The sequence below is a fragment of the Rhinopithecus roxellana genome, chromosome 10, assembly GCF_007565055.1.
Source record: "Rhinopithecus roxellana isolate Shanxi Qingling chromosome 10, ASM756505v1, whole genome shotgun sequence".
NCBI classification, from domain to species: domain Eukaryota; kingdom Metazoa; phylum Chordata; class Mammalia; order Primates; family Cercopithecidae; genus Rhinopithecus; species Rhinopithecus roxellana.
The window spans coordinates 14,176,862-14,201,217 of NC_044558.1; the positions used below are offsets into that span (position 1 = coordinate 14,176,862).

General features: G+C 44.7%; 1 protein-coding gene across 2 annotated transcripts; it reads left to right on the forward strand.

Annotated features, from left to right (window-relative positions):
- The first annotated feature begins 2,676 nt into the window (after window positions 1–2,676).
- EMP1 (epithelial membrane protein 1) lies at window positions 2,677–22,843 on the forward strand. 2 transcript variants are annotated; one of them, XM_010371026.1, is made up of 5 exons: window positions 2,677–2,881; window positions 17,485–17,603; window positions 19,525–19,621; window positions 19,727–19,867; window positions 20,581–22,843. In XM_010371026.1, exons 2-5 carry the CDS (start codon window positions 17,526–17,528, stop codon window positions 20,748–20,750), a joined length of 486 nt encoding a protein of 161 aa, XP_010369328.1. In that variant the 5' UTR covers window positions 2,677–2,881; window positions 17,485–17,525; the 3' UTR covers window positions 20,751–22,843. The 2 variants fall into 2 exon arrangements, with proteins under 2 accessions (XP_010369328.1, XP_030794677.1); XM_030938817.1 differs by having other exon boundaries at window positions 2,746–2,961.
- The last annotated feature ends 1,513 nt before the right edge of the window (window positions 22,844–24,356 follow it).

The following is a 24,356-nucleotide window of genomic DNA, read 5'->3' on the forward strand; positions in this document are numbered from 1 at the left end:
CCCAGACTGGATAACTTTGTTTTATAAAATAAGCTCAGTGATATTTCAAGGGTTAATTACAAGTCTTTAGAAATCCTGGACTTGCATTTATCTTTTTAAAATATTTACGCAACTTGGCTTTCTATGGCACCACTCTGTGTGTGTGCGTGTGTGTGTGCATGTGTGTGTGTGCATTTGTGTGTGTGCATGTGCGTATTTTAAGAGCTCAATACATTTAATATGTTCTCTCCAAACCTAGACATCTCCAAAAGCACACAGGAGATTTATCAGACCCATTTGGAAGGTGATGCTGTCTACTCACTTTAAGGTGAAAGAGAGGCGGGCAGATGCCTCCTCACAGCCACTGCCAGGTAGTAGGAGCGGAAACTGGGCCTCCTGCTTTCTGAGTCCTGTTTTGAAAGCCCCTCCCTGAGTCCGGTATCTCTCTTTGTGAAATTCATGGAAATCCAGATAGACTGAAGGATTCCTCTACTCAAGTTCTTTAAGAAAAGTTTCTGATTTTTTTCCTCTTATTAAGCCTGAGAAGGAGGTGGGAGGGAGAATGCCTCCCCTCTGCTATTCCTTGGCTCCAGGTTTCTCCTTAAAAAATGCAATCAGACCACATACTCCTCAACATCTGAGAACACTTCCTCTGGAGTCCAGTTCTCCTTTCCAGGCAGCTGAGGGAAGAGAGACTTTAAAACTGGCAGAGGGCATCAGGGGTGAAAGGCAACCCTGAGAGTCGGAAAATGCCAGGGAGACAGGCTGATTCCAGCAGGGGAGAATGGCCCATCTGGAGCACCGGGCCATGCCTGGGGATTCCCTGGCTTCACCTGCAGACACCCTCCCCTCCCTGAGGGTTGGGCTGCTCAGAGATCACTGGGACTCTCAACCCACTGCTGGGAGTGGCCCCTCTCAGACAGGCATTTTTATTATCAAATGAGCAATGAGAGAGGGGAGAGGTGAGAAACTCTATGAGAAACATGCAGTCTTTTATCACATCATCAGTTTTCAGTGAGAAAATCCAGACCTTCTTACTTTTACAGAGATAGAATTCAGTTCTCAGGGACTTGTGAAGATGCAGCATCGTCAAATCATTGTGTGTGTGTGTGTGTGTGTGTGTGTGTGTGTGTGTGTGTGTGTGTGTGATGTTTTCCTTATCATCCACCTTAGAAAATATTCTCTACATTCCCATGTTAAAATATTTTTTCCTAAAATCCGTTCATCCATCCACACACATCCCAACTTCCTAAAGGATGTAATATAGGTTCATTGCAGAAGATTTGGAAAATACAGAATTGTGACCAGAACAAACTAAAATGCACCCATAATTTTATCACCGAATTTGATCAACATTTTGGTGAATAGCCACCAGTCTGTTTTCTATCTTTTTAGGGAATATAAGTTCCAAGAGGCAGGGCTGTCGTTCACTTCTGTGACTCAGTGCTCTGAGCCAGGCCCAGTGAAGGTTGACGTGCAGGCTGTGCTGACGGAATCAATGAAGAAATACTACACATGCGTATTTTGAATTGAAACAGGTCATCAGGGTGCAGCAGAGAATAACAGAAATAGAATTGCTTGGATGTGTTGACTTAGATCCAAGGTACTACTGGTAATGTACTGTATCTCCTTGAATAATTCACTTCACCTCTCTGGGCCTGAGCTGCTTCTTCAGTAAAATAATCCTTGCAGCTAAGATTTGTTGAGTGCTCACTATGTACACTATCATAAGCACTATATGTGTATTTCTCATCATAGCTTTATGAGTTATGTACCTGCCATCTCCATTTTATGCATGAGAAAATAGGCATGGAGAAGTTAAGTGGTTCACCTAAAGTCACACAGCGAATTTGTGGAGAACTGGGCTTGAACTCAGGCATCTGGGTTTTTACTCTCTCCAGTGGAATGCCTGGACTGTGGGATAAGATGACTTCACAGGCCTCTCCCAGCTCCAGTGTCGAGAGAGAGAGAGAGGGGGGAGTGGTGCAGGGAGGTAGTTGGGATGATTACGCTACTGGCCAAGTTCAAGAAAGTCAATTGTGGAACAAGGTCCAGCTGATTATTGCAGAGAGCAAGGTTCTTAACTAGAGGACTTCCTCCTGGAATGTGGAGAGTCCACACAGGCACTAGCAGAGCATAATGAAAGACCAGGAATTCTCCACTGTTCAATCAGTGCTCCATCACTCAGAGGCAGGGATGCAAGGGCTCCTCGTGTGTCCCCTTTGCCTTCAGGGCCTCCCTGTAAAGCCACCCACTGGACAGGGCACCAGGGTCAGGCAGGGAAGTAAATAAAAGAAGGAATCTGATAATTCCTGACAGTGTGCAGCAGCTGATGCATTTAATGGGGGAGGAAGACTGGGAATCTCGCTGGATGATGACCTAGGATGTCAGTCAGCAGGACACTGGCCCCTTTACTGCCCCTCCCAGGCTGAAACCTTGTGTTTTGCCTTATGCCCATGGTAACCAAGTCTCCTTTTTGGTGAGGAGGAATGGGCTTCAGTAAACAGATCTATTTGTGTGATCCTATTACTCATTTGAAGCAATGTCACTCCTTTTTCCACTGTGGTCTGTGTGTCTGAGTCAGAGACAGCCTACAACAGGGTTCTTTGAATTGATGGCTCACTCCCAACCACTCTTGACTGACTGCCAGCTTAGCAGGGCGTAGCTTACCAACAAATCTTTTTTTTTTTTTTTTTTAAAGCCAGACTGATTCATAGAAACTCCTTTAAAACACGGTGAAAAGAAACCGCCCATTACACACCCCACTACACCAGCAGGGGAAACTTATAACCTCGGGAGGCAGGTCCCTCCCCTCAGTGCGGTCGCATACCTCCAGAAGAGCGGACCAGGGCTGCTGCCAGCACCCGCCACTCAGAGCGCCTCTGTCGCTGGGATTCTCCAGGTAGGACAGCTCCTAACGCTGAGGGGACTCTCAGCAAACCTTCTCCTTCCTTTCCACGGCTCTCCTTCTTCTGACCTCATGTAAGCTTTGCTTTTACTTTTTTCCTTTGCTATTTTTGTATGATCCTTGAAACTTTTGGCTCAAAGTGGATACAGAGACAACTTTTTCCAGAAAGTTCAGAAAAGTGTATTTTGAGGACGGAGTCTGGGGAAATCAGTGGGACGGGACTGAAATCGTGCCTAGCAGTGATCGGGTTCTCGTTCTAGGATGTGGAGGGAGCAGGGACTTTGAAACAAACCGGGGTAGGATACTGTTTATGGAGGAAACACCACACACCTTGGAAGTGACATCGGGAACTGGCCAGATGGTTTCCACCTCCTCCGTTTTGATTCTGATTGCTTCAGGACTTGAATTGTTTCTCTGCTCGCTGGTTGTTGGTTGGGATTTTTTGGGTGGTATTGGATAGATAACTGGTTTTCAGCTTATTTTTGACACTGCTTTTCCTGCCTGTTTTCTTCTCTATTCATTTCTGTTTAAATTGAAGTATTTTTTTCTCCTCACAGGATGGGAAGAGGGGGATTGGTTTGTTTAAAGAAAATCATTGGCCGGGCACGGTGGCTCACGCCTGTGATACTAGCACTTTGGGAGGCTGAGGCGGGTGGATCACCTGAGGTCAGGAGTTCAAGACCAACCTGGCCAACATGGTGAAACCCTGTCTCTACTAAAATGCAAAAATTAGCCAGGCATGATGGCAGGTGCCTGTAATTCCAGCTACTCAGTAGGCTGAGACGGGAGAATTGCTTGAATCCGGGAGACAGTTGTTGCAGTGAGCTGAGTGAGACTCCATCTCAAAAAAAAAGAAAAAAAGAAAAAAAAAGAAAACCGTTACAGAGAGAAAGACAGGGAGACAACTGGTGTTTCAAATGAAACATGGGAGGGGTTCATTTGGTGGAAGCAGGAGCTGATGAAGATTCCAGATGCCTTCTCTTGGCCAGATGTGGAGGGTGGGGGAGGCAAAAGGGAAGCTGGGTTTGGAGAAGAGGGTGGGGCAGGAGAACATCTGTGCCTGTTAAAAATTGTTGAGTGGCTTTGTGCTTTCACCCCAGAAAAAGCTGCTTTTCAGTGCTGAGTGAAAAGATGGCATATCAGAAACGATAAAAGAACTTTTAAAAGCAAGTGGATGTGGAATTTCTCTGCATGGAAGGCAGTGATTGTTTTGAAATGCCTATCTTTTCTCTCGTTCCCAAAATGTGATTGTATAAATGCAAACACTCATGCTAATCATGAAGTAAATCAGGAGGAATGAAGAAGTGTGCTTTTTCCTTTTTTTGTTTTTTGTTTTTAGGTTAGCATATTGGGTGAGTGTCTACTGAGGTGTGGCCCATTTCAACATAAGATACTGGTATATTTTTTCCCCCAAGTAAACAAGATGAGAATGACAGGATTCAGCTTGTCTGACAAAGTTAGGCTTTTCCTTTAGAAAGGCAGTAGGTTGGGAGAGAAGATTTAGATGTAATCAACCCTGTGTTGGGCAGGCAGTGCGCCTTGTAAAACTGCCCAGGGGGGATGATTGAGTAGGCACCAGGGCAACTTTTCAAGATGAAGGGAACTCTACATTTGCTTCAGATGTTTATTATTTCCACATTACATGGATGTGGATTAGAGAAGCCATTATTAAATCAACAGTGTTAATATCCTGTGAAAATTATACAAATCTTTTAGTTCTGTGCAGGTTAAAATTAACAAGCAATGTCTGTCTCACCAGTCAGCACACGGAAAGCCCCGACAATGTTGGGAGTGTAAACCATCATGAATTGCATTATTTGTGGCAGCGTTTCACATGATACCGTAGCTTTATACAGGAGAAAATATGCTACATGTTACTTGCTAGAGTTTGAAGACAATTTAGAAAAACGCGGTTTTGATTGCTGCGCTCTGCTCTTCCTCCAAGAAGTAGTGAGAGAATCCCTTAGCTGTGAGAGTTTTTCTGGATTTCAGCTTTGACAATACAGAAATGTGAGGGTTATTCCCGCCACTCCCCCCCACCCCCCCACCCCCCCACCCCCCCGCCTCCCGCTCCACCCCTCCCACCCTCAGGGGCAGATCCAATTCCACCCAGACTCCGAAGAATGGGGCGGGGGCGGGGGCGGGGGCTGCAGGACATCCTGTCTGGCGCCCGGGTCAGAGGGCCCCCACATTTTACATTGTTTGTGGGTACTAAACTGTCTTGGGAGTTGGCAAAAGGCCATCAAGAACCAACTCGGAGCAGATCACATCCTTAGAATCTGGCCATCTCCCAGGACTGCTGGGCGGACTGCTGGGCAGACCGCTGGGGAAAGGAAAGACATCCCTTCTGTGGATTGTGGAAAGGACTTATTACACCTTCCTCAGCGCTTCCTGCTTCCTCCAGAGACCAGATTAGGCCCATCAAGTTCCCAGCCTTGTCAGTGGGCTTCATGGAGACCCCCCCTGCCCAGGAATGCAGACCCTCTTGGCTTGCTCTGGGTGGCTCTAGGAATTTCAGGTAGTGCCAGACCCACAGGGGCTACTGGAGAGAGACACGTTGAAGACCTAGGAAAACTTGTGGATGAGGCAAGACTGCTTTTCTGTAGACTCTATGGAGCCTGGTGGGGCACGTAACTGAACCGTCGCTACAGGAAAGGGCAGGAGGCAAGTCAGTTCCATTTCATCCTTCGTTTCGTTCACAGAATTCTAAATTTGGGAGGGATCTTGGATCTCATTCATTCTCCTACTGTGTGCAGAAATCTAATTGTTACACCATCTTGAGCAGACGGCCATCCTACAGATCTTAAAATTTCCAGATGCGGGGAGCTCAGAACCTCAGTGTGTATCTCCACACTCATGCCCCCTAGCAGGCCAGCTCTAATTTTATTAAAGTTCCTTAAATCCAGCAAAATCAGCTTCCTTATAACTTCCTGATTCTGCTGGCCTGAAACAACTCAGAAAATATCTATTCTGGTTTCGTTGTTGCTCCACCCAATGATCCTTATCCTCTAAACACTTAACACCTATTTAATATTTAATGAATACAACTTAATGGATCTACATTGCATTATCTTTTCTTCTTCTTCTTCTTCTTTTTTTTTTTTTTTTGCCTAAGGCTCAGAAGGGCAGCGAGCATTTTTGAAGCTTGGAATTATGCTCTTAGTCAATCATACTCACGGGGTTTTTGATTTGGAGGTATTTTCATTTTCTAAATGCATGAATATGGTTCCTTCTTTAACTTCCCTCATGTATATACATAGCTGCCTAACACAAAAGCTCAGGCATATTTGGGACTCTCAGCTGTACATACTTGGAGGGACACACCAAGTGTTGCTACCTACTAGGTCATGGTTAGATCAATCCAATACCAGGACACAGGCTTCTAGTTAGGGGATTGTCCCATAACTTGGGGATTGTCCCATAACTTGGTCCATAGTTCACGTAGCCCATGCCTATACATTATCACCACCCATCATAGTAACTATGGAAACAGGCTGCCCATCAAATGTAGCCTCCTTGTAATTGCTGGCCAGCAATCTGGGTATCAACCCCTTGAGAAGAGCTCCTACATCTTAACCAGTGTAGAACAGGAATTTTCTCACCATAGGCTTCCCTTTTCTAATACTTTTCCCAGATCCGCCCAGGTGATCTTGAATTTCTGGACTGCACTTGCTATTCAGTAATCAAGGAAGCCCAAATATGGTTCCAGTTAGGGGTTTACTTGAATCTCCATCACCCAGCCCTGACATACACACATCCTGAGACTACTCTTTGCAACACTTCAGTCCCCGGCGTCCTGCCTGGGTAAAACCGTTTCCTTCAGTTTACCTGGGAGAGTCACTGATACTGAAGCAGAACGATGAAAGCACAAACACCTGTGGTGATTGCTGCTCCTGTCTCTTCCTTTTTAACAAAATGTTTGGGTCAAGGTTTTCTTTTGTGTGGTGGAGATGGCATTTCTCTGGAACTACGATGGACTCCTCTGCTGAATGGTGCCCTTGGCCTTATGTGGCTGTGACAGTTTTTCTATTTGCTGAGCCTGTTTCATGAATTGTTTCTTCAAACAGGGTAGTTAAACTAGAGAGCCCCTTCAGCACAGCTTGAAACCGCGGCAAGAATCCTGGAGCAGATGTCAGACAGCTGACTAGGAGGACAGAGGGGCAGTGGTGTTATCTAGACTCTGCCGTGTAACCACAGGCGAGGCCCTTGTCTTCTTGCTTTTGGAAGTTGAACCTGTTGGTTCTTTCAGACCCCTTATGGCTCTGAGATTCTAAGATTCAGCCAGGCGTGGTAATCGAGCTATGTGGGAGACTGAGGTGGGAGAATCACTTGAACCCAGGAGTTTGAGACCAGTCTGGGCAACATAGACCTGTCTCTGAAAGAAGAATTTTAAAAAGCAGGGCGGGGTGGTGCATGCCGGTAGTCCCAGCTACTTGGGAAGCTGAGGCAGGACGATTGATCGAGCCCAGGGCTCTGAGGCTGCAGTCAGCTATGATTGTACCATTGCACTCCAGCCTGGGTGACGAAACAAGACCCTGTCTCAAAACAAAACAAAACGAACAACAAAACACCAAAAAAGAAACGAAAAACCAAAAAATTCAGATCCTACCATTTCTGTTTTGAGGAATCCCTGGGGCTGACGCTAGCAGCTAGTTTAATCTGTAAAAATTGATAGAAAAGCGAAACAAGGTAACGCGTGGCATTGAAATGGGCATTTTTCAGAGGATTCTCATCTCTTAGGTTCCTTGAGGACCCACGCAGCCTCCTCTGCCCCATCCACTCAGAGATTCTTTAGGCATGGTGTTCCCCAGACTCACTCTCAGCCATGAGTGTTCACCCGGCACCAGGAATAAAAGAAAGAGGTTTAAGTAATTAAATGTAAAGGGTGCCGGCTCAGATGAGGAGGGCAGGCTGAGTCTGCGAAGACATTGACAACAGCAAAGCATTCACCAGGAACAGAATCAGGCTCAGGGAGAAACTGAGCTGGCCCTGGGAAACAAACTCCACCCTCTTCTCGAGGAGGGAGACCCTGCAGCATGAGGGTGTGGTGTATAGGTGTGGACAGGAGCCAATGAGGAACAATTTGAGAGGAGGAAGAGGAAGGTGCGACTAAGACAGGAGGGAGGGAGGGAGAGCAAGTGGGATGCTATTTCCCAGGCTGTGTGTTGAGGGAAGAGGCAGGCAGAAAGACCTAAAAGCGGGAGAAAGGGCTAAGTCGATAGAGAAAGACAAAGTGGATAGACAAAGAGCTAAGTGGATGGAGAAAGAGCAAGGGAGAAGTGATGAGGCTGTTTCCCCTCCCATCCTTCCACTCTTTTTGGGGACCACCTACCCTCAATGTTTCAGGACAGTCCTTCGGTCAGAATTTTATTCTTTGTCCCTTGTGAAGAATCTTTTGTTGCATTGGTTTCCTCTTGTTTTTTTCAGGATAGTTGACCCCTCTTTGGTATCATTTGAGTTTCCACTACGGGTGCCCACCAGGCTGGAACCTCTTCAATGTTTCTCCTCTTCCAGGTCAGATCAGAGCTGAGAGCAAAACGGGGTCCTTGATCCTTAGACCTCTCGTTTCAAAGACTCAAAGACCCTTCCCCAGGACCCCGGAGAAGGGGAGTTGGAGAGAGCTTTGCGACCCTGAAACAACTAGCTTGGGGCAAGCCAGTGTGTTCACATTGATCTCAGAGAAAGTTCTGAAGCGGAGACCTGGAGCTTCCTTTTACTGAAAGATAGTCTCCAGGTCTGGGTGGGGTGGGGATTCCTGTGATGAGAGTTAGAAGCTTGCTTGGAGTTTGCAGGGGGATCTGGTTCGGGCCTGTGGTGGCCAGGCAGGCTGGCTCTGCTGGGTGGGCCTTCTCCGCAAAACGAAGGGAGAAGCAGTGCCTCTGAAGACCATGTGTTTTTATAATTGACACAGTTTTAAGGGGTGTATGCTGACTCTTTGATTAACTCAGAGAACGTAGGAGGAAAAGAAAGAACAGTAGATCTGGTAGAAGTTCTAGAACTTCCACCAAACCCTAAGCCAAGAGACAGGAGAGAGAAAATCATGCCAGGTGGAAGAGCCCTGCCTGGAAGGTGCGAAATGGCTTCAGTTCTGATTCGATTCCATTTCTCCTTTGGGTAGGTGCATTTCCTTCTCATCAAGGGGTTGGACTGAATGACCTCAGTGCCTCTCAACCTCTAAAGAACGAATTGAAATGAAGCCCTGAGCCCACCTGATGGGTCTGGGGTGTCTCTAGGCAAGGGGCCTCCCCTCCCAGCTTGCCACCTTCCAGTAGGCTGCAGCTTTGCTGGTTGAAGCATGTTGCCGCCATCTACTGTTGGTCCCGCCCAAGCGCCGCTGGGGCTGGACCACACCTAGGTTTTCTTCCCAAACCCCTAGTTATTATCTTGGCAGCTTCTCCCTTGAAGACATTCTGGCTGCCAGAACACTCCTTTGTCAAAAGCAGAAGGCAACTCACGCTTCCGTCCTCGCCCAGGGAACATCGCCCAATCCCTTAACCAGCTGCAGTCTGGGGGAGTGGGCTGGGCCCCAACTTCACAGCCCAGGTCTGGCCTCAGTCTTTGCAGCTGTTGCCCAAATCCACCCCCTCCCTTGGACACAAAGGAGGACAGGCGGAAATAAGAGAGCGAGGTTATTCTCCTTGGGAGCATTTGCAAAAACAATATTCATGCCGCTTGTTTGTTTTTAGCATAATCGTTGGTCTTCAGGCTCTGCCAGGGAAGCATAAGGCCCATTTCGCTGGCCTGAGCCTCTCACTTTACACAGAGGAAGAGACCAACCAACCGGGAACTGTGTGGCCCCCGCTCTGTGCCTGGCACAGGCCTTCAGCCCTCACGCTAATCCTTTGAGGTCTACAGGTCACAGTTCAGATGTGGTGGAACCAGGATTGGAGCTGAGAAGCCCTGCTCTGTGCTACTTTGAACTCTGTGCCTCTAGGAGCCACTGACCAGAGAAGTTATGTGATTTTTCCAAAGTCAGCAGTTGGTAGGAGGCAGATTTATTATAAGAATCTGGTTCTCCAATAGGTTCTCTCTCATATAGCGGGCTTGCCCCACTCGCAACCCACCCCTTGGCTCCTCACCCCTAACTATGTGAGACTCTGTGCTAGTCTACACAGCACCAGACAAACACGACTTGCTGTATAATCACCCCGTTTATGATAGCCTGCATTTGGGAGATGAAAAAAATAATTGTTTTCCCTGCAGCCTGTAGGTTCCTATTACTTTTGCTGCTTGACTGACGATGTTTCTCCTGGTCGTAAAAACTGCCCTGTATTTTCCAACATCAAGTCCTACCTGAAGTTCCTTCCTTCCACACCAAACATGAGCTATGCAGAGGCCGAAGGAAATGGCCCTTGAGAATCCTTTTTCTCCGCATGTTTCCCACGGAGAAATTAATACCCTGCTTTCCCACTCCTGCATAAAAACAATATTGAGAATGGAAAAGTACACTTGATATAAAACAACAATAACAATGGCCAGAGAGGCTCATCCAAGGTCTCATCCACTCAGCCTGCCTTTAATCCCAGTCTTTTCTTCCTCCAGACACATCCTCACTGGCTGCCCCCAGAAAGGAGTGCTTCCTTTTCTGCTTTTGTGTTAACATGAGCATCCATTTTGCCAACCAAATGATCCTTCATGGGAAACAAACACGTCAAAAGCAAACCAACAAAAGCAAAATGCTCCTGACGTGCGCAGAGGACAGAAAGGCTTTCGTGTCACCCTGCGCGGTGTCCTTAGGAAGGAGAGGCAGCTGCAGAGTTTCAGGTGTCACGCTGAGGAAGGTGGTGTGGGGACGGCTGACTCATGGGGGTCAGTTGACCAGAAGCAGCGGCTACGCCTCTCTCTCTCTCCTCATGCCTTAGAAGAAGGGCCATGTCTTTGGTCAGATGCTGTGAGAAAGCTTTCTCCAAAGTTTACAGTTATCCAGAAAGAGATCAGAATTTCACTGTCAGAAAAACATTGGCCAACAAAAAGGGAGTGTCTAGCAGTAATCTCAGGACTGTGTTATGACTTGACTGAGATTTTGAGATCTAAGGTGAGGGCCTCTGGTGAATCTTCTGATAACCTGGTAGTTCTGTGAAGACAACCATGTTAGAAAGAGGAAGAATGAGTCTAGTAGGGTAATGGGTGGTGGTCGTTGCCAAGAGCCCACTTGGGCGTATTGTCAGAAAAATCTTTCCAATTGGGGAGGGGATCCTGGTAGGTAGCGAGCTCTCCATGACTGGAGGAGGTTAAGCATGATTTAGATAGTTCTTTGGTCTAGATCTGTAGATGACTTTCTTGAACTGAAAAGGAATTTTAAAGACCTCCCTCTTCAGTCCTGAGATTCTATAATTCAAAGAAGTAGAGAGAAAGGTTAAATCTGCAGACAAACTAGCGTTTAGAAATTTAAGACATTCTCTTTGAATTCACTTATTTCCTTTTGAACAAAAGGCAACACACACATATATACCCTTGTGTATTCAAATGCACTCAGGAAACAGTCACATATTTACATAGGTATTTATATAGAAATATATAATAAAGTTTGCATACAATAAGATGCTCAATACATAGTTGTAGTAAAGTATTAAACAATTTCTGAAAAATAATAAAGGACTAAAGTCTATGTATGTTAAAAAAAAGGAAATATTTTCCCTCTAGAATTCTGTGGTTATTATGAAGTCTTCAGTCATTTTGACATTGATTATTTTTCCATAGGGAAGAAATTATGGCCATCCTTAATTCATTTATTTGTTCATTGAACAGATATTTATTTGGTACCTGTCATAGGCAAGACTCTCCCTTCAGGGACTTAAAATCTTAGGGCTATCATTAGCGGTTTTAATGAAAAGCTATGTGAGGGCAATAACATAAGAGAGAAAAGAAACCTACTCCTAACCTATGGATCTGGGAAGGCATTTTGGAAGAGGTAGGATTTTAGCTTGGTTGAAAAGAATTTGATAGACTGTCACTGAAAGAAGAATACAAAGCAGGGCTTTTATTTTTGGAAATCCGAGGCCTGGGATTGCAAGGAGTGGCTTGAGGTGCTTGGAGCCTCTTTCCTGGTGTTTGGTGGTGGTTAGTGGTGGGAGTTTGGAGGTTCTTAAGCAGGGGAGTACCATGGTCACATAACCCAGTAGCAGGGTAGAAGATATGTTAGAGGGGAGGCGTTCAGAGACAGGGTCATGGGTGAGGCTGATGCCATGGTCAGGCTAGGATCTGAACTGGACAGTGGCAATGGGAATGGAACATAAGGAAGGATGTGAGATAAATAATGGAGGTAGAAACTCAGGGTAGGACTGTGAGGTTTTGGGCAACAAAAGTGGAATGAGGGGAAGGGAAGATAGGACATTTGGCAGTGGTCATTACTGCTCTCTTCTCCCCAGAAAAAAACCTGGTCTTTCTTAAGCTGCCAAGGAAATGCCAGCCAGATCCATCCCCTGCTTCTCAGAAAGCTCTCTCGTGCCCTCTTGTAGAGAAGGCCTCCATGATGCCTTTCATCTGGGAGAATCTTACCCATTCTCTAAAGAATCATGGAAATTTGAGCCCCGAGGGCCTCCCCCAGTGTTCGCATCATCTTCAGTCCCTGATTTCTGAGCATGCTCCTCTCCCACCCCTCGGCTAAGGCTAATTCTTCAGTGACTCAAGCCCCAGGATTCTGACCACTTCCTTCACTGAAGAAGTGGGTTTTTGGTTGCTCTATTCTATTGTATTGCTCCCAGTTATTGTGTTTTAGGCCACACTTAAAGAATTGCTGCTGCCTCCAGGCCCCATGGCAGTTCAATAAGCACACAGACTTCTGGACAGGAGGAAGTTATCTGACTCCTAGCTTAGCAATCACAGAGCCAAATTATGCACCTCTAAACTTCCCTTCTGTTTCTTAGAAGTAAATTATTCTCATAGTCTCTACAGATTTAGTTACCCACCAGAAAAGGAAAGGCTCCCATGCGGGCCTGAGTATTTCTCACCGGTCAGATAACCCTAAAAGTGTTAGGCTGTCTGAACAAAGGCAACAAAGCAATGTATGGCATTGTTCCTCTCAGGGCTGTGTTCCTTTGATTGTTTCATTTGTGTGTGTGTGTGTGTGTGTGTGTGTGTGTGTTTGGTGTAAGAGGGAGGCAAGAAACCAATAAAGATTTAAATGGATGGAGATAACTTGAGAGGTTTGGTTATCCCTCTTTCCCTTCTCTCATGTCTCATATTATTAAGCCCTTTGGAGCTATAGCCACGAGCAATTTTAATCTTCAGGGTTCTATTTTATTTTATTTTATTTTATTTTGAGATGGAGTCTTGCTCTGTTGTCCAGGCTGGAGTGCAATGGAGCGATCTCAGCTCCTTGCAACCTCCGCCTCCCTGGTTCAAGCGATTTTCCTGCCTCAGCCTCCCCAGTAGCTGGGACTACAGGCGTGTGCCACAACGACCGGCTAACGTCTTGTATTTTTAGTAGAGATTAGGTTTCACCATGTTAGCCAGGATGGTCTTGAACTCCCTCAGGGTTATTTCTACTAACTACAACTATATTAGCTATTCTGTTAGCTAAGAACTTTATCTAAATACTGAATGGTCACTGTTTGTGAGGTTTGCATTAGAGCTAGGAGCACAAAGACACCTCTGCTGTAGTGTGGTCTGGGCAATGTGGAAAGAAAAGGAAGAACAGTGGTCAGAAACAAAAGATGGTGGTCGGAGGTAGGGAACTGCAAGCCTGTCCATTAGGGCAGAAAAAACAGAAAAGGGATGTCAGAGACCCGTGTGTGGCTCTGAGGTGCTGATCTCCATTTCTGTTAACAATACTTCTCTCCAGAGTCAACATACATGGCTCCTGTACCTTCCTCAGTTTCCCACCCAGCCCCTGACTGCCCCTGTGCCACGTATGTTAGGTAGGTGAGGCTTAAGAAAGAGATCATCCTTCACTCACAGTGGTGGGTACAGAAATGTGTTCCTGGCATCCACATAGAAGTCAGTGGATGGCCTGTTCTTTAAAAATGCAATGAATTGATAAGCTCTGCTGGCCTAGGTCTGGGAGTCTAAGCACCACAAATGAACGCTGTTATGATCATTCCCCTACAACTTTGGGACTGCCCAGTGCACCAAATGCTCTGCAAAAAGCAGGTTTTGCTTCAAAGTATTCAGAATTGCAATGCTGTGATTCTCTGCATCTTGGTTTGCTCAGCCTCACTAGGACTGGGGTATGCTTTCCACTGGAGAGTGCCACCCATAACATTTTGGAGAGGGGTGAGGCAGAAGTCTACTATTGTTTTAGTGAAACACACTGCTAAGAAATAAGTAGTAGCCACCAATACTTCCAATGTATAAATTCTCATACATAGTATTTTTTTCAGTGCCTTTGTATGAAGCAAGATTCACAGTGGGGCAGGGAATGAATCTCCCCACAAGCTACCCTGCAAGTAATGGGTGGGTGGGTTTCGGGAGCAAGGGTTCTTCTGTTATTCTACTCTGCTATTTGATAAATGCACAGACATTTACCCATTAGGTACCACTAATGGCTTTTTCATAAAGACCTCAATGATCACCTCCTCCCAGACTGAGGGTTCCCTTGGGGGCAGGAGGTGTCTAGCCCAGTATAGAGACTGGGTAACTAGGGATGATTCAGCCCAGAAACTCAAGAAAATAATTCATTCTCTTTTCACCCGTGTTGGGGGAAGGCCATTGAAAATAATGGAAGCCCCTCTAAACTGACAGTGAATGATATTCGTAAAACCTGACAAATAATGGGCCAGTGAAAAGATGGAGAAGTTGTAGCTCAAGCTAAACAGCCCCTCCTTCTGGCTGGATACAGCAGCTAAAAGCAGAGAGAACTGTGTGTTTCACACAAGACCACTTGCTAACTCCAGACATTTTGCTGCTTTCCGTGGTGAAAAGACAGGGAGGGCACAACCACAAAAATCCAAGATGAAAGAGAGTTGCTCTTTTGTTTGATTCTCACATCCATTCTTCCAGCCTGCAATGGGCAGGGCTTATGGTCAGCTGGATCCAGGGGCCAGGAACTCACACGCATCACCAGGGCTGTGACGCATGGGGTCCAGGTAGAGGTGCTGTGGGAGGGGTCGTTGAGACAGAGAGTGTGAGCTGGGCAGAGGAAATCAGACTTGACTTTAGGGGTTACAGAGCAACCCAAGGAGACAAAATGCTGCTGAATTCCCAACAACCTATCAGGGAGGAAATGTTTTCTGTGACTCATTTAAGTGGCTTCACTTGGTGGATTATATTCTGTTATTGGCCCCTCCAGCCCTTCCCTCTTTTAAGAAGAGGATGTTTGTAAATTAGAAGCAACAGGAGCAAGAAAGTCATTTGAAGAGACTGAGGAGGATTAAACATGAGTATTCTTATGTAATATTTGTAATTCCCTGCAATCAACCTGTTCCTTTCCCCATAGTGGGCAATGAGATCAGGATCTGGTGAGGTGTGAATCTTGGGGGGTGTGAGGAAGTTGGGCTGAGAAAGTGAACTGTCTCCTGGTCTTTCCCGAGGGTGTACTCTTAAAGGTCTCCCCCCTTAAGGGGCAAGGGTTAGACAAATGACAATTTCTAAGAGGACTGAAAGGATTTTATACACCCTGCCTCGTGAACTACACAGCAGATATCTTATTACTTGTACTTAACATGGGGCAGCCTAGCGATTGAGTAACTGGGTTGAGTTGGCAACAGCTACCCGGCTTCACTTATGAATAATAGTAATAATAATAACCACAACTAAAGCAACCCCATTATTAGTAGCTGCCATGTGCCAGACACTAGGTGTTTTACATAAACAATCTGAATTCATCCTCACACTTCCCTTTGCAATTGACATTGCGACTTCCACTTTCTAAATGAGGAAACTGAGATAAGCGGTCAAATAACTGGATATGATTCTAATTCAACCTCTGTCTGATTCAAAAAACTCTTTTTGCTGTGCATTTAAGTCAAGCAGAAAATTGTGGAGGTGTGCTAGAACCCGAGAAAAGCAAAAATGAATTTGAATGTGTGGGGAGATTATTAATAGCAGACATGAAAGCTCCAACCTCTCCCCTGAAAAGGCAGGATAAACGTCATAATTTTTGCATGCGCAGTTAAATTGGACACATAAAAAAAACAGCCTGGGTTGGAAGGAAGTGACCAGATTGGGAAGGGGCTGCTGGAGAGGGTCAGGGAGAATGGTGGAAGCAGTGTCTGCCTCTCATTCCTTGCTTGCAGAGCACAAGGCACCCTGATGTATATTAGATCATTCTAGATTTTTGGTTGCCTGATGAAGAAAGTGAGAGGAGATGAAAGGCATGTGAAGTATTGGAATTATAGTATCAGTGCTCTCTAATAAATACCTGGTGTGGCATGAAAGTGGCTCAAGCACATTCAAAGCATCAATTAAATTAGGTGGAGTGAGAGAGGGCAGTGGAACAATTGCAGGACGCGCATGGTCATCTCCTCCCTTGGTTAGGGCATCCACACATCCATTCTGCCTAGGGTGTGAATAACCTCAAGCCCTTTCCTTTTGATGTCCCTCTGAGCGTGCACTGCTTTGTGACAGTCTTAGGCATGACAAAGCCCTCCTTCTGTAGCTGACATAAATCAGAATAGCCTCCCCCATGTGTATCCTTCACACTTCCTTTATGTTCTAGGCTTTATGATCAATGGGCTCCCTTCTTCTCTGCTGCCATTACGGCTGAAAACTTTTGTTTATCCATGTACATTCTTAATCAATGTTAGTTCCCAATCCTCCCATCCTGTGATTTATGCATTTGCCTATCTTCTGTATTGAGTCCTGAAGGATTGGAATTTGTGTAAATGTCATGTGCAAGAAGGCACATTTGGTGGTATCTCAAGTTGCATACTTTTAAAGCCCTCAGAACCGTCACACTGAGCTGTGGAAAATGTGACTCTCTGCCCAGACCAATGGCAGGCTTTCTGCCATGAGGCACACAGAGTCCAAAGGCTCAGGTATAGTAATACTAGTCTGAAATGCTCAGTCGGGAGTGACCAGACCATTAAACTGTTATTAGGTTGTTATAATTATTGAAAACCAAATAGCATTATAATAATAGAATTGTGTCTTTCACATTTTATATCTCATCCGGGATCAAATTAGTAGCCTATTCAGTATATGGGCAGTGAGTAATAGCTGCTATTCTTCAGAAGGCATTCGCTTCTATTAAAAGTGCTGGGTGAACAATTCGATGAAAGCATGGACATTTTCCTAGTGGAAAATGGACATTTATATGACATTGTTGCACAGAGACCTGGAAATTATAAAGGTCTACTTCTTTGAAAATCAAAGTCCCATTTGTAACCTCTAAAACACAAACAAAATAAAATAGTAACAGTTATCATAAAATGTTCTTGTTCCTTATTTGAAATAGAATGTATTAGAGAAATGATTATGTAAATACCTAAGAAGAAACCAAATTATGTTTCCATGTAGGTATGTATAACTGGATGAATAGGCACTTAGGCAAATCAGAACTAGGTTACAGGGGTGTTTTCAGGAATTTATGATTCGATTGTGATGGTTTTTAGAGCAGCTCTTCCTCAGGTTAGCAGATAGCCCACATGTGTGGGAAAACTGAGTCGTCTTATCGAATCCGACAGTAACCGTTTTTGTCCCTTTCTTTTTCTTTTCAGAACTCTTTGTTCACGAGTTACCAAAAAAACCGAAAGCCAAGATGTTGGTATTGCTGGCTGGTATATTTGTGGTCCACATCGCCACTGTTATTATGCTATTCGTTTGCACCATTGCCAATGTGAGTAATATTCTTTTGTTTATTCACTCATTGAGAAATCATTTGAATATTTACATCAAGTGCACAAAAGAAGTTTAAGCCACAGCCCTTGCCCTTCATGAACTTACAGCTCAGTTGTGGGAAACAAAATAAACACCCGCTTGCCCTTCAAACAATTAAATAACAAGAGGATAAAGGTGAATGGCCACAGGAGCGATCCTGCCAGAGCTGTAGGTGGTTAAGGGCTGGAGGATCTAGTGCGGCTTCTTCGGTCTCTAGAAGAGCCTTCCCAGCAGCAGGTGTGAGTGGAGCTTGAGGTGAACCTGGAGGGCTGGTAGATGACTGAGGTTTCTCTTAGCGAAAGAGGGAAGGTGGAAGGATCATAGGGATGCATTCAGGTGGGAGTGCTAGCAAAGGAGCACATGTAGGAAGGACAAGCTTTGGTCAGAGGATAAGGAGGACATACACCTAAGTGGCTGGAGCCGGACTTCCCCTTCTGAGAAGCTTGATTAGAAGGATAGATGGGAAGGAAAGGATGACAGGCTCTGACTGCCAGACTGGTGAATTCAAATTTTGAGCAAAGAGTAGCCTGTGAAAGTGGAGTTTTGCGAGATTAACCCAGTGCCACTTAATTAACTAACTCAGACAAAACAAGAAAAAAAAAAAAAAAAAAAAAAAAAGTGGAGGTAGTTTTTTTCTCTCTGAACCCTGGGCTACTCTGACCTCTAGTGGTGGCTTATAGCGCCCAATTTGCTTTTACTTGTGCTTTTCTCAGAAAAAACAAGCCAGCTCCTTGGACTTAAAAACCAAGGCCACCAATCACTAGGCCAGCAAACCATGGTTTCAGAATCTGTTTAGGTCCCTATCACAGTTAAAGTATAAATGAGTTTTAAAGTTCAGTTAGAAGAGCTTTGCAAACATTGGTGGGGGTGATCATAAGCAAGGCTAATTTAAGAATAACTGCGATAAGACAACCCCCACCCATGCAACCTCCTCATTTTGTAATTTAGCCATTCTATATGTCAACTCTTATATCTATCCAGATAAATCTGATAAGCCTCTTCAAAGTGTATTAATGAGCTCCAAAGTGCTGCGTGTCTGTGAATTACCAGCCCCTAATATAAGGTTCAGCACACAGCTGTTTATTGAATGAAGAGAAGGGATTGGCGCAGGTGATTGCATGTGCCTGGCCCCACCTTTCCAGTGTGTGCATTTGTGTGTGTGTAGACAGAACCCTGCACTTATTTTCTATTCTAGAAGGATGATTCCTTTTCTTGGGCCAGGCAGGAAGGGATGGTGGCACCATCATGAGCCTGGGGAAATTCATTCAGGTCACCCTTCAGCTTTTAGTAGCCCCTACAGGAAAGCACTTGCTGTAGTATTTTACTATCAAATTACTTTGCATGTTGTGACAGTCAAGTTTGATCCTTCTGTTTAGATGAAAGGGGCTTATTAACTACCAGATTCATTGTTATTTTCCCAGTAGGTCTTATGTTTTTTAATTGTTTCCAGTTGGACATTTCACTTTTTTTTCCTGGTCAACCAGGGACTTAAAAGAAACAATCTTGTTAGAGTATATGAATTGCACACACTTAAGCCAGCTTCCTCATCCTGGATTTCTGTTTCTCAGAACCTTAGAATTTTAAACCACTGTGGTTGAATTACTTCCGTTTATTTTAAGTCATGAAGATCGTGGAACCCAAAGAGGGCTAGGTGATTTCTTTCTGGGTTTCACATTCTTCTGTCTCTCTTCTCTTGGGACCTTTGTGACTTCAGTTTTAATTGGACCTTATTTCCACCCACAGATAGGCTGCTTAGCCATCGTTATGGCTAGATAAAGTGTCTTCATTAATATTTGATCCCGATGCAAGCTGATTTGTTATTTTCTTTTTAAATCAGAGGGTCAGCTTTCAATCAACATTTTCTTTCCTTCTGGTTTCAGGTCTGGGTGGTTTCCAATGTGGGAAATGCATCAGTAGGTCTTTGGAAAAACTGTACCAACACTTTCTGCAGTGAGACCCTGTCATACGCCAGTGAAGGTATATATAAATATATTGACCCAGTGCTGACAATAGGTGTGGTCAGGGAATGTTCGGCCCCTGGAGTGACCCCATGCCCTTGTTCTCCTCGCCCTGTGTCTACAGATGCCCTGAAGACAGTGCAGGCCTTCATGATTCTCTCTATCATCTTCTCTGCCATCTCTCTCCTGGTCTTCGTGTTCCAGCTCTTCACCATGGAGAAGGGAAACCGATTCTTCCTCTCGGGGGCCACCATGCTGGTGTGCTGTGAGTATCTCATGGGTTGAGTCCAGTTTACATTGTTAAGTCCATCTTACCATGGGTGCTTCCGGCAACTTGGACAGATTAGCACATGGTTCAGTGAAACTTCCTTGTGCAATTTTCTCCTCTGGGTATTTGTTCTCTCATGGAAAACCTTGAATTGCTGCTTGGGTTAAGAACCCTCATCTTCTTCATTGTTCAAAACCAGTGCTCCTGGGTAGCTACCAAGTGGCAGCGCATTATCTGTCAATAGTACGTGTGTACAAGACACTTGAAGAAGGCAGAAAGGTAGGAGTTCTCAGAAAGATGAAACCACCGCCACAATGCACACAATGATTGTGATTCTCATTTAATTGTTGTTCTTTCCCAGTATACTCAGGTTGGTGGAAGGACGTGCTCTTTTTCATCCTTGATTAGCTTTCCTAGACCCACAAGGGCCAGACAGAACAGCTGGGTGGTAGGCATGAGGTTCTGTGTTTTACATCACACTATGGGCACACAAACCAGCGCAGATATGAGAGCCCAGACACCTCTAATTTATCAACATACCATCAAGCTTGGCCCAGGGGACATCCATCAGAACTCCTGTTTAGGGACAAACAGCCAGAGTTCATTTTCCTATTGCTAATGAGGGAAATAGGATCTTCTTAAAATCAGAAAAACTTTTTCTCAATTTTAATGTAAGAAAACACACTGACACATCTCCTTTTCCCCTGCAGGGCTGTGCGTGCTGGTGGGGGTGTCCATCTACACTAATCGTTATGCAAATAGCTATGGAACCAACTACCAGTGGCAGTATCACCACGGCTATTCCTATATCCTGGCCTGGATCTGCTTCTGCTTCAGCTTCATCATCGGCATTCTCTATCTGGTCCTGAGAAAGAAATAAGGCCGGACGAGTTCATGGGGATCTGGGGGGTTGGGAGGAGGAAGCCGTTGAATTTGGGAGGGAAGTGGAGGTTGCTGTATAGGAAAAACCAAGATAGGGGAGGGGGGAGGGGGAAGAAAAGGGGGGAGGTCAAATCCCAAACCATTACTGAGGAGATTGTCTGCTGCCAAGCCCCTGCCCTGGGGAGAAAGTAGTTGGCTAGTACTTTGATGCTCCCTTGATGGGGGCCAGAGAGCCTCCCTGCAGCCACCAGACTTGACCTCCAGCTGTTCTCAGTGACACACACTGTCTGGGGCCCCATCAGCTGCCACAACACCAGCCCCACTTCTGAGGTGAATTCTGGGTCATGCACTGAGGTCCACAGACCTACTGCACCGAGTTAAAATAGCGGTACAAATTCTGGCAAGAGAGATATTGTCTTTGTGACGAATACGATAAGCCTGGAAGCCATCCTGCCCTTCTGACCCAAAGCAGAACATCACATTCCAGTCTGAAGTGCCTCCTGGGGGGCTTTGGCCTGCGAGCCATTGTCCCTCTTTGGAACAGATACTTAGCTCTGTGGAATTCAGTGACAAAATGGGAGGAGGAGAGAGAGTTTGTAAGGTCACGTTGGTGGGTTAGCTAAACCAAGAAGGAGAGATTTTCACAATGGAAAACCTGGGGGATGCTCAGAGCCCAGTCCAGACCTCACACACGGCTGTCCTTCATGGAGACCTCAAGCCATGGTCTTTGCTAGGCCTCTCGCTTAGAGCCAAGACAGCTCTTCTGGAGTTCCTCTAAAGTCACTAGTGAACAATTCGGTGATGAAAGTACCACACAAACTATGGGATCCAAGGGGCAGTCTTGCAACAGTGCCATATTAGGGTTATATTTTTAGGATTCCACTCAATGCAGTCAATGTTTCTTTTAAGTATACAACAGGAAAGAGATGGACATGGCTGCTTGTAGCACAATCCTATTACTCTTCCTTTAACCGTTTTGAAGAAGTTTTGTCTAATGATCAATATTGAGGATCAGGGCTCCTAGGCTCAGTGGTAGCTCTGGCTTAGACACCAGCTGGAGTGATCATCTTTTAGAGACCCTGCCTATCCCACTTCACAGGTGAGGCACGGCAATTCTGGAAGCTGATTAAAACACACGTAAACCAAAACCAAACAACAGGCCCTTGGGTGAAAGGTGCTATATAATTGTGAAGTATTAAGCATACTATATTTCAGCCATGATAAGAACAGAGTGCCTGCATTCCCAGGAAAATAAGAAAATCCCATGAGATAAATAAAAATATAGGTGATGGGCGGATCTTTTCTTTAAAATAAAAAAGGAAAAACTCTTGTAGTACCTAGTCAGATGGTAGATGAGCTGTCTGCTGCCGCAGGAGCACCTCTATATAGGACTTAGAAGTAGTATGTTATTCCTGGTTAAGCAGGCATTGCTCTGCCCTGGAGCAGCTATTTTAAGCCATCTCAGATTCTGTCTAAAGGGGTTTTTTGGGAAGACTTTTTGTTTATCGCCCTGAGAAGGTCTACCCCAGGGAGAATCTGAGACATCTTGCCTACTTTTCTTTATTAGCTTTCGCCTCATCCACTTCTTTTATACCTTTCATTTTTGGGGTTTTGTTATGCCATGATTTCTGGTATTTATGTAAAAGGATTATTACGAATTCTATTTCTCTATGTTTATTCTGGTTAAGGAAATGTTGAGGGCAAGCCACCAAATTACCTGGGCTGGGGTTAGAGAGATTGGCCAGCAAAAACTGTGGGAAGATGAACTTTGTTATTATGATTTAATTATCACATGGTTATAGAAGGCTGTCTTAGTGCAGAAGCATACTTACATATCAGACATATCCAAAGGAAATACTCACATTTTGTTAAGAAGTTGAACTATGACTGGAGTAAACCATGTATCCCTTATCTTTTACTTATTGTTCTGTGACATTTATGTCTCATGTAATTTGCATTACTTTGGTGGATTGTTCTAGTACTGTATTGGGCTTCTTCGTTAATGGATTATTTCATATACTATAATTGTAAATATTTTGATACAAATGTTTATAACTCTAGGGATATAAAAACAGATTCTGATTCCCTTCATTGTGTGAATGTTTTCTTTCTAAAAAAATGTGGAAAAATATGGATAGTTGCGACATGTATCCCTCATTAAGCTGCCTATCAGTTTGATTTGGACAACTTGACATTTATTTGAGACATTAAGCTACTTCCTGGTACTATATTAGGCGTTTCTGCAATGGCTCTTTCAGGCAACTGAATGTTATTAAGCATAGTTTTATCTTGCTTTAATTAAACCTCTTAGGCAAAACATGAAACTTCATAAGCTAATACATTAGAAAGAGTTTATGATTTTAAATCAGAAATGCTTGTGACATTAAGAAATGAGGCACTTGTAAAGTTTCTTTGAAATAGCCAGCTCCTCTAGTGTGTCTTCAAAATGTAAAGTGATCCACAAAAGCACGCGTCACACCTATTTGTAGCAGCCCATTCGTTACATAAACCAGGGCGTACCTGTGTGGGCCCTGTGAGTGAAGGGAGGCTTCACTGCTTTCTGTGAGCAGTAAGGACTGGCTTCATTCTGTGAGCAATTAGGACCGGGTAAAGACTGCATATCCTTGTGTCATGTCAGCACCAATACGATAAGGAGGGTTTGAATGTGGAGCAGGCAATCTTCCAGCCCCTTCTGGTCTCGGATGAAATAACTGCATGGAGTAATGCACCAAAAATACACAATGGAGGCTGAAAAGTTCAACGTATTTTAAATCAATTAATCAAATTGCATTGATTCTTGATGCCTTCTCAGAGGCCTACGTGATTTCTTAGATTGCTCTGAGAAACTATCATAAGAGGTCCACTTCCCTCACTTAGCTCCCCCAGGGATTTCTTTTCCCCCATGTCATACACCCCGTCCTAAATCAACCCCCCAGACTATCCTTCCATCCCTTCTCCAGAGGGAACTTTTCTCAGACTCTGCAACAAACTCCTGGCTCTATCCAGAGTGTCCTCTCCTTCAAAGATTGGTATCTTTCTCCTCAAAAGCCTGGATGGTGAATGGGGGTGTATTAGTCAGAATTCTCCAGAGAAACAGAAACAATAAGATTTGCTTGTGTGTGCATATATATATATATATATATATATATATATTTATTTATTTTAAGGAATTGACTCACATGATTATGAAGACAGGCAAGCCCAAAGTCTGCAGGGGGTGGGCCAGCAAAGAGCTGGTGCTGCAGTGCAGGTCTGAAAGTTGCCAGAGTCCCTTTTATAGAGAAGCTTAATAAATATTTGTTGAATTAAATGTCTTAGGTAGAGACAAATTGAATTAAAGTGGTTAAGTAAATACTCTTAGGTGAAATTTGTGCAAATTATGAGTGTAAAGAGGATGAGCTACAGAGCTCTCCATGACCACTCAAGAATGGGACCCATAGGCAAATGATAACTTATTCATCGATCAAGGTGATAAACTTGAGTTATCAAATGGTTAATAGATAACGATCTCACTCTGCCTTGGAATTAGCCATGCAGTCCCCGTGTAAAACCCCACTGGCTTTCAGGCATGGAAAAACATTTCAGAAAGGCCTTGAAAGAAGGC

What these genes read in the sequence shown, in the direction of transcription:
- EMP1 (XM_010371026.1), top strand. Translation starts at nt 17,526, where the DNA reads ATGTTGGTATTGCTGGCTGGTATATTTGTGGTCCACATCGCCACTGTT. An exon ending in CCTGTCATACGCCAGTGAAG is followed by an intron (nt 19,622 to 19,726) that starts GTATATATAAAT and finishes CTGTGTCTACAG; the next exon opens with ATGCCCTGAAGACAGTGCAG. An exon ending in GGCCACCATGCTGGTGTGCT is followed by an intron (nt 19,868 to 20,580) that starts GTGAGTATCTCA and finishes TTTCCCCTGCAG; the next exon opens with GGCTGTGCGTGCTGGTGGGG.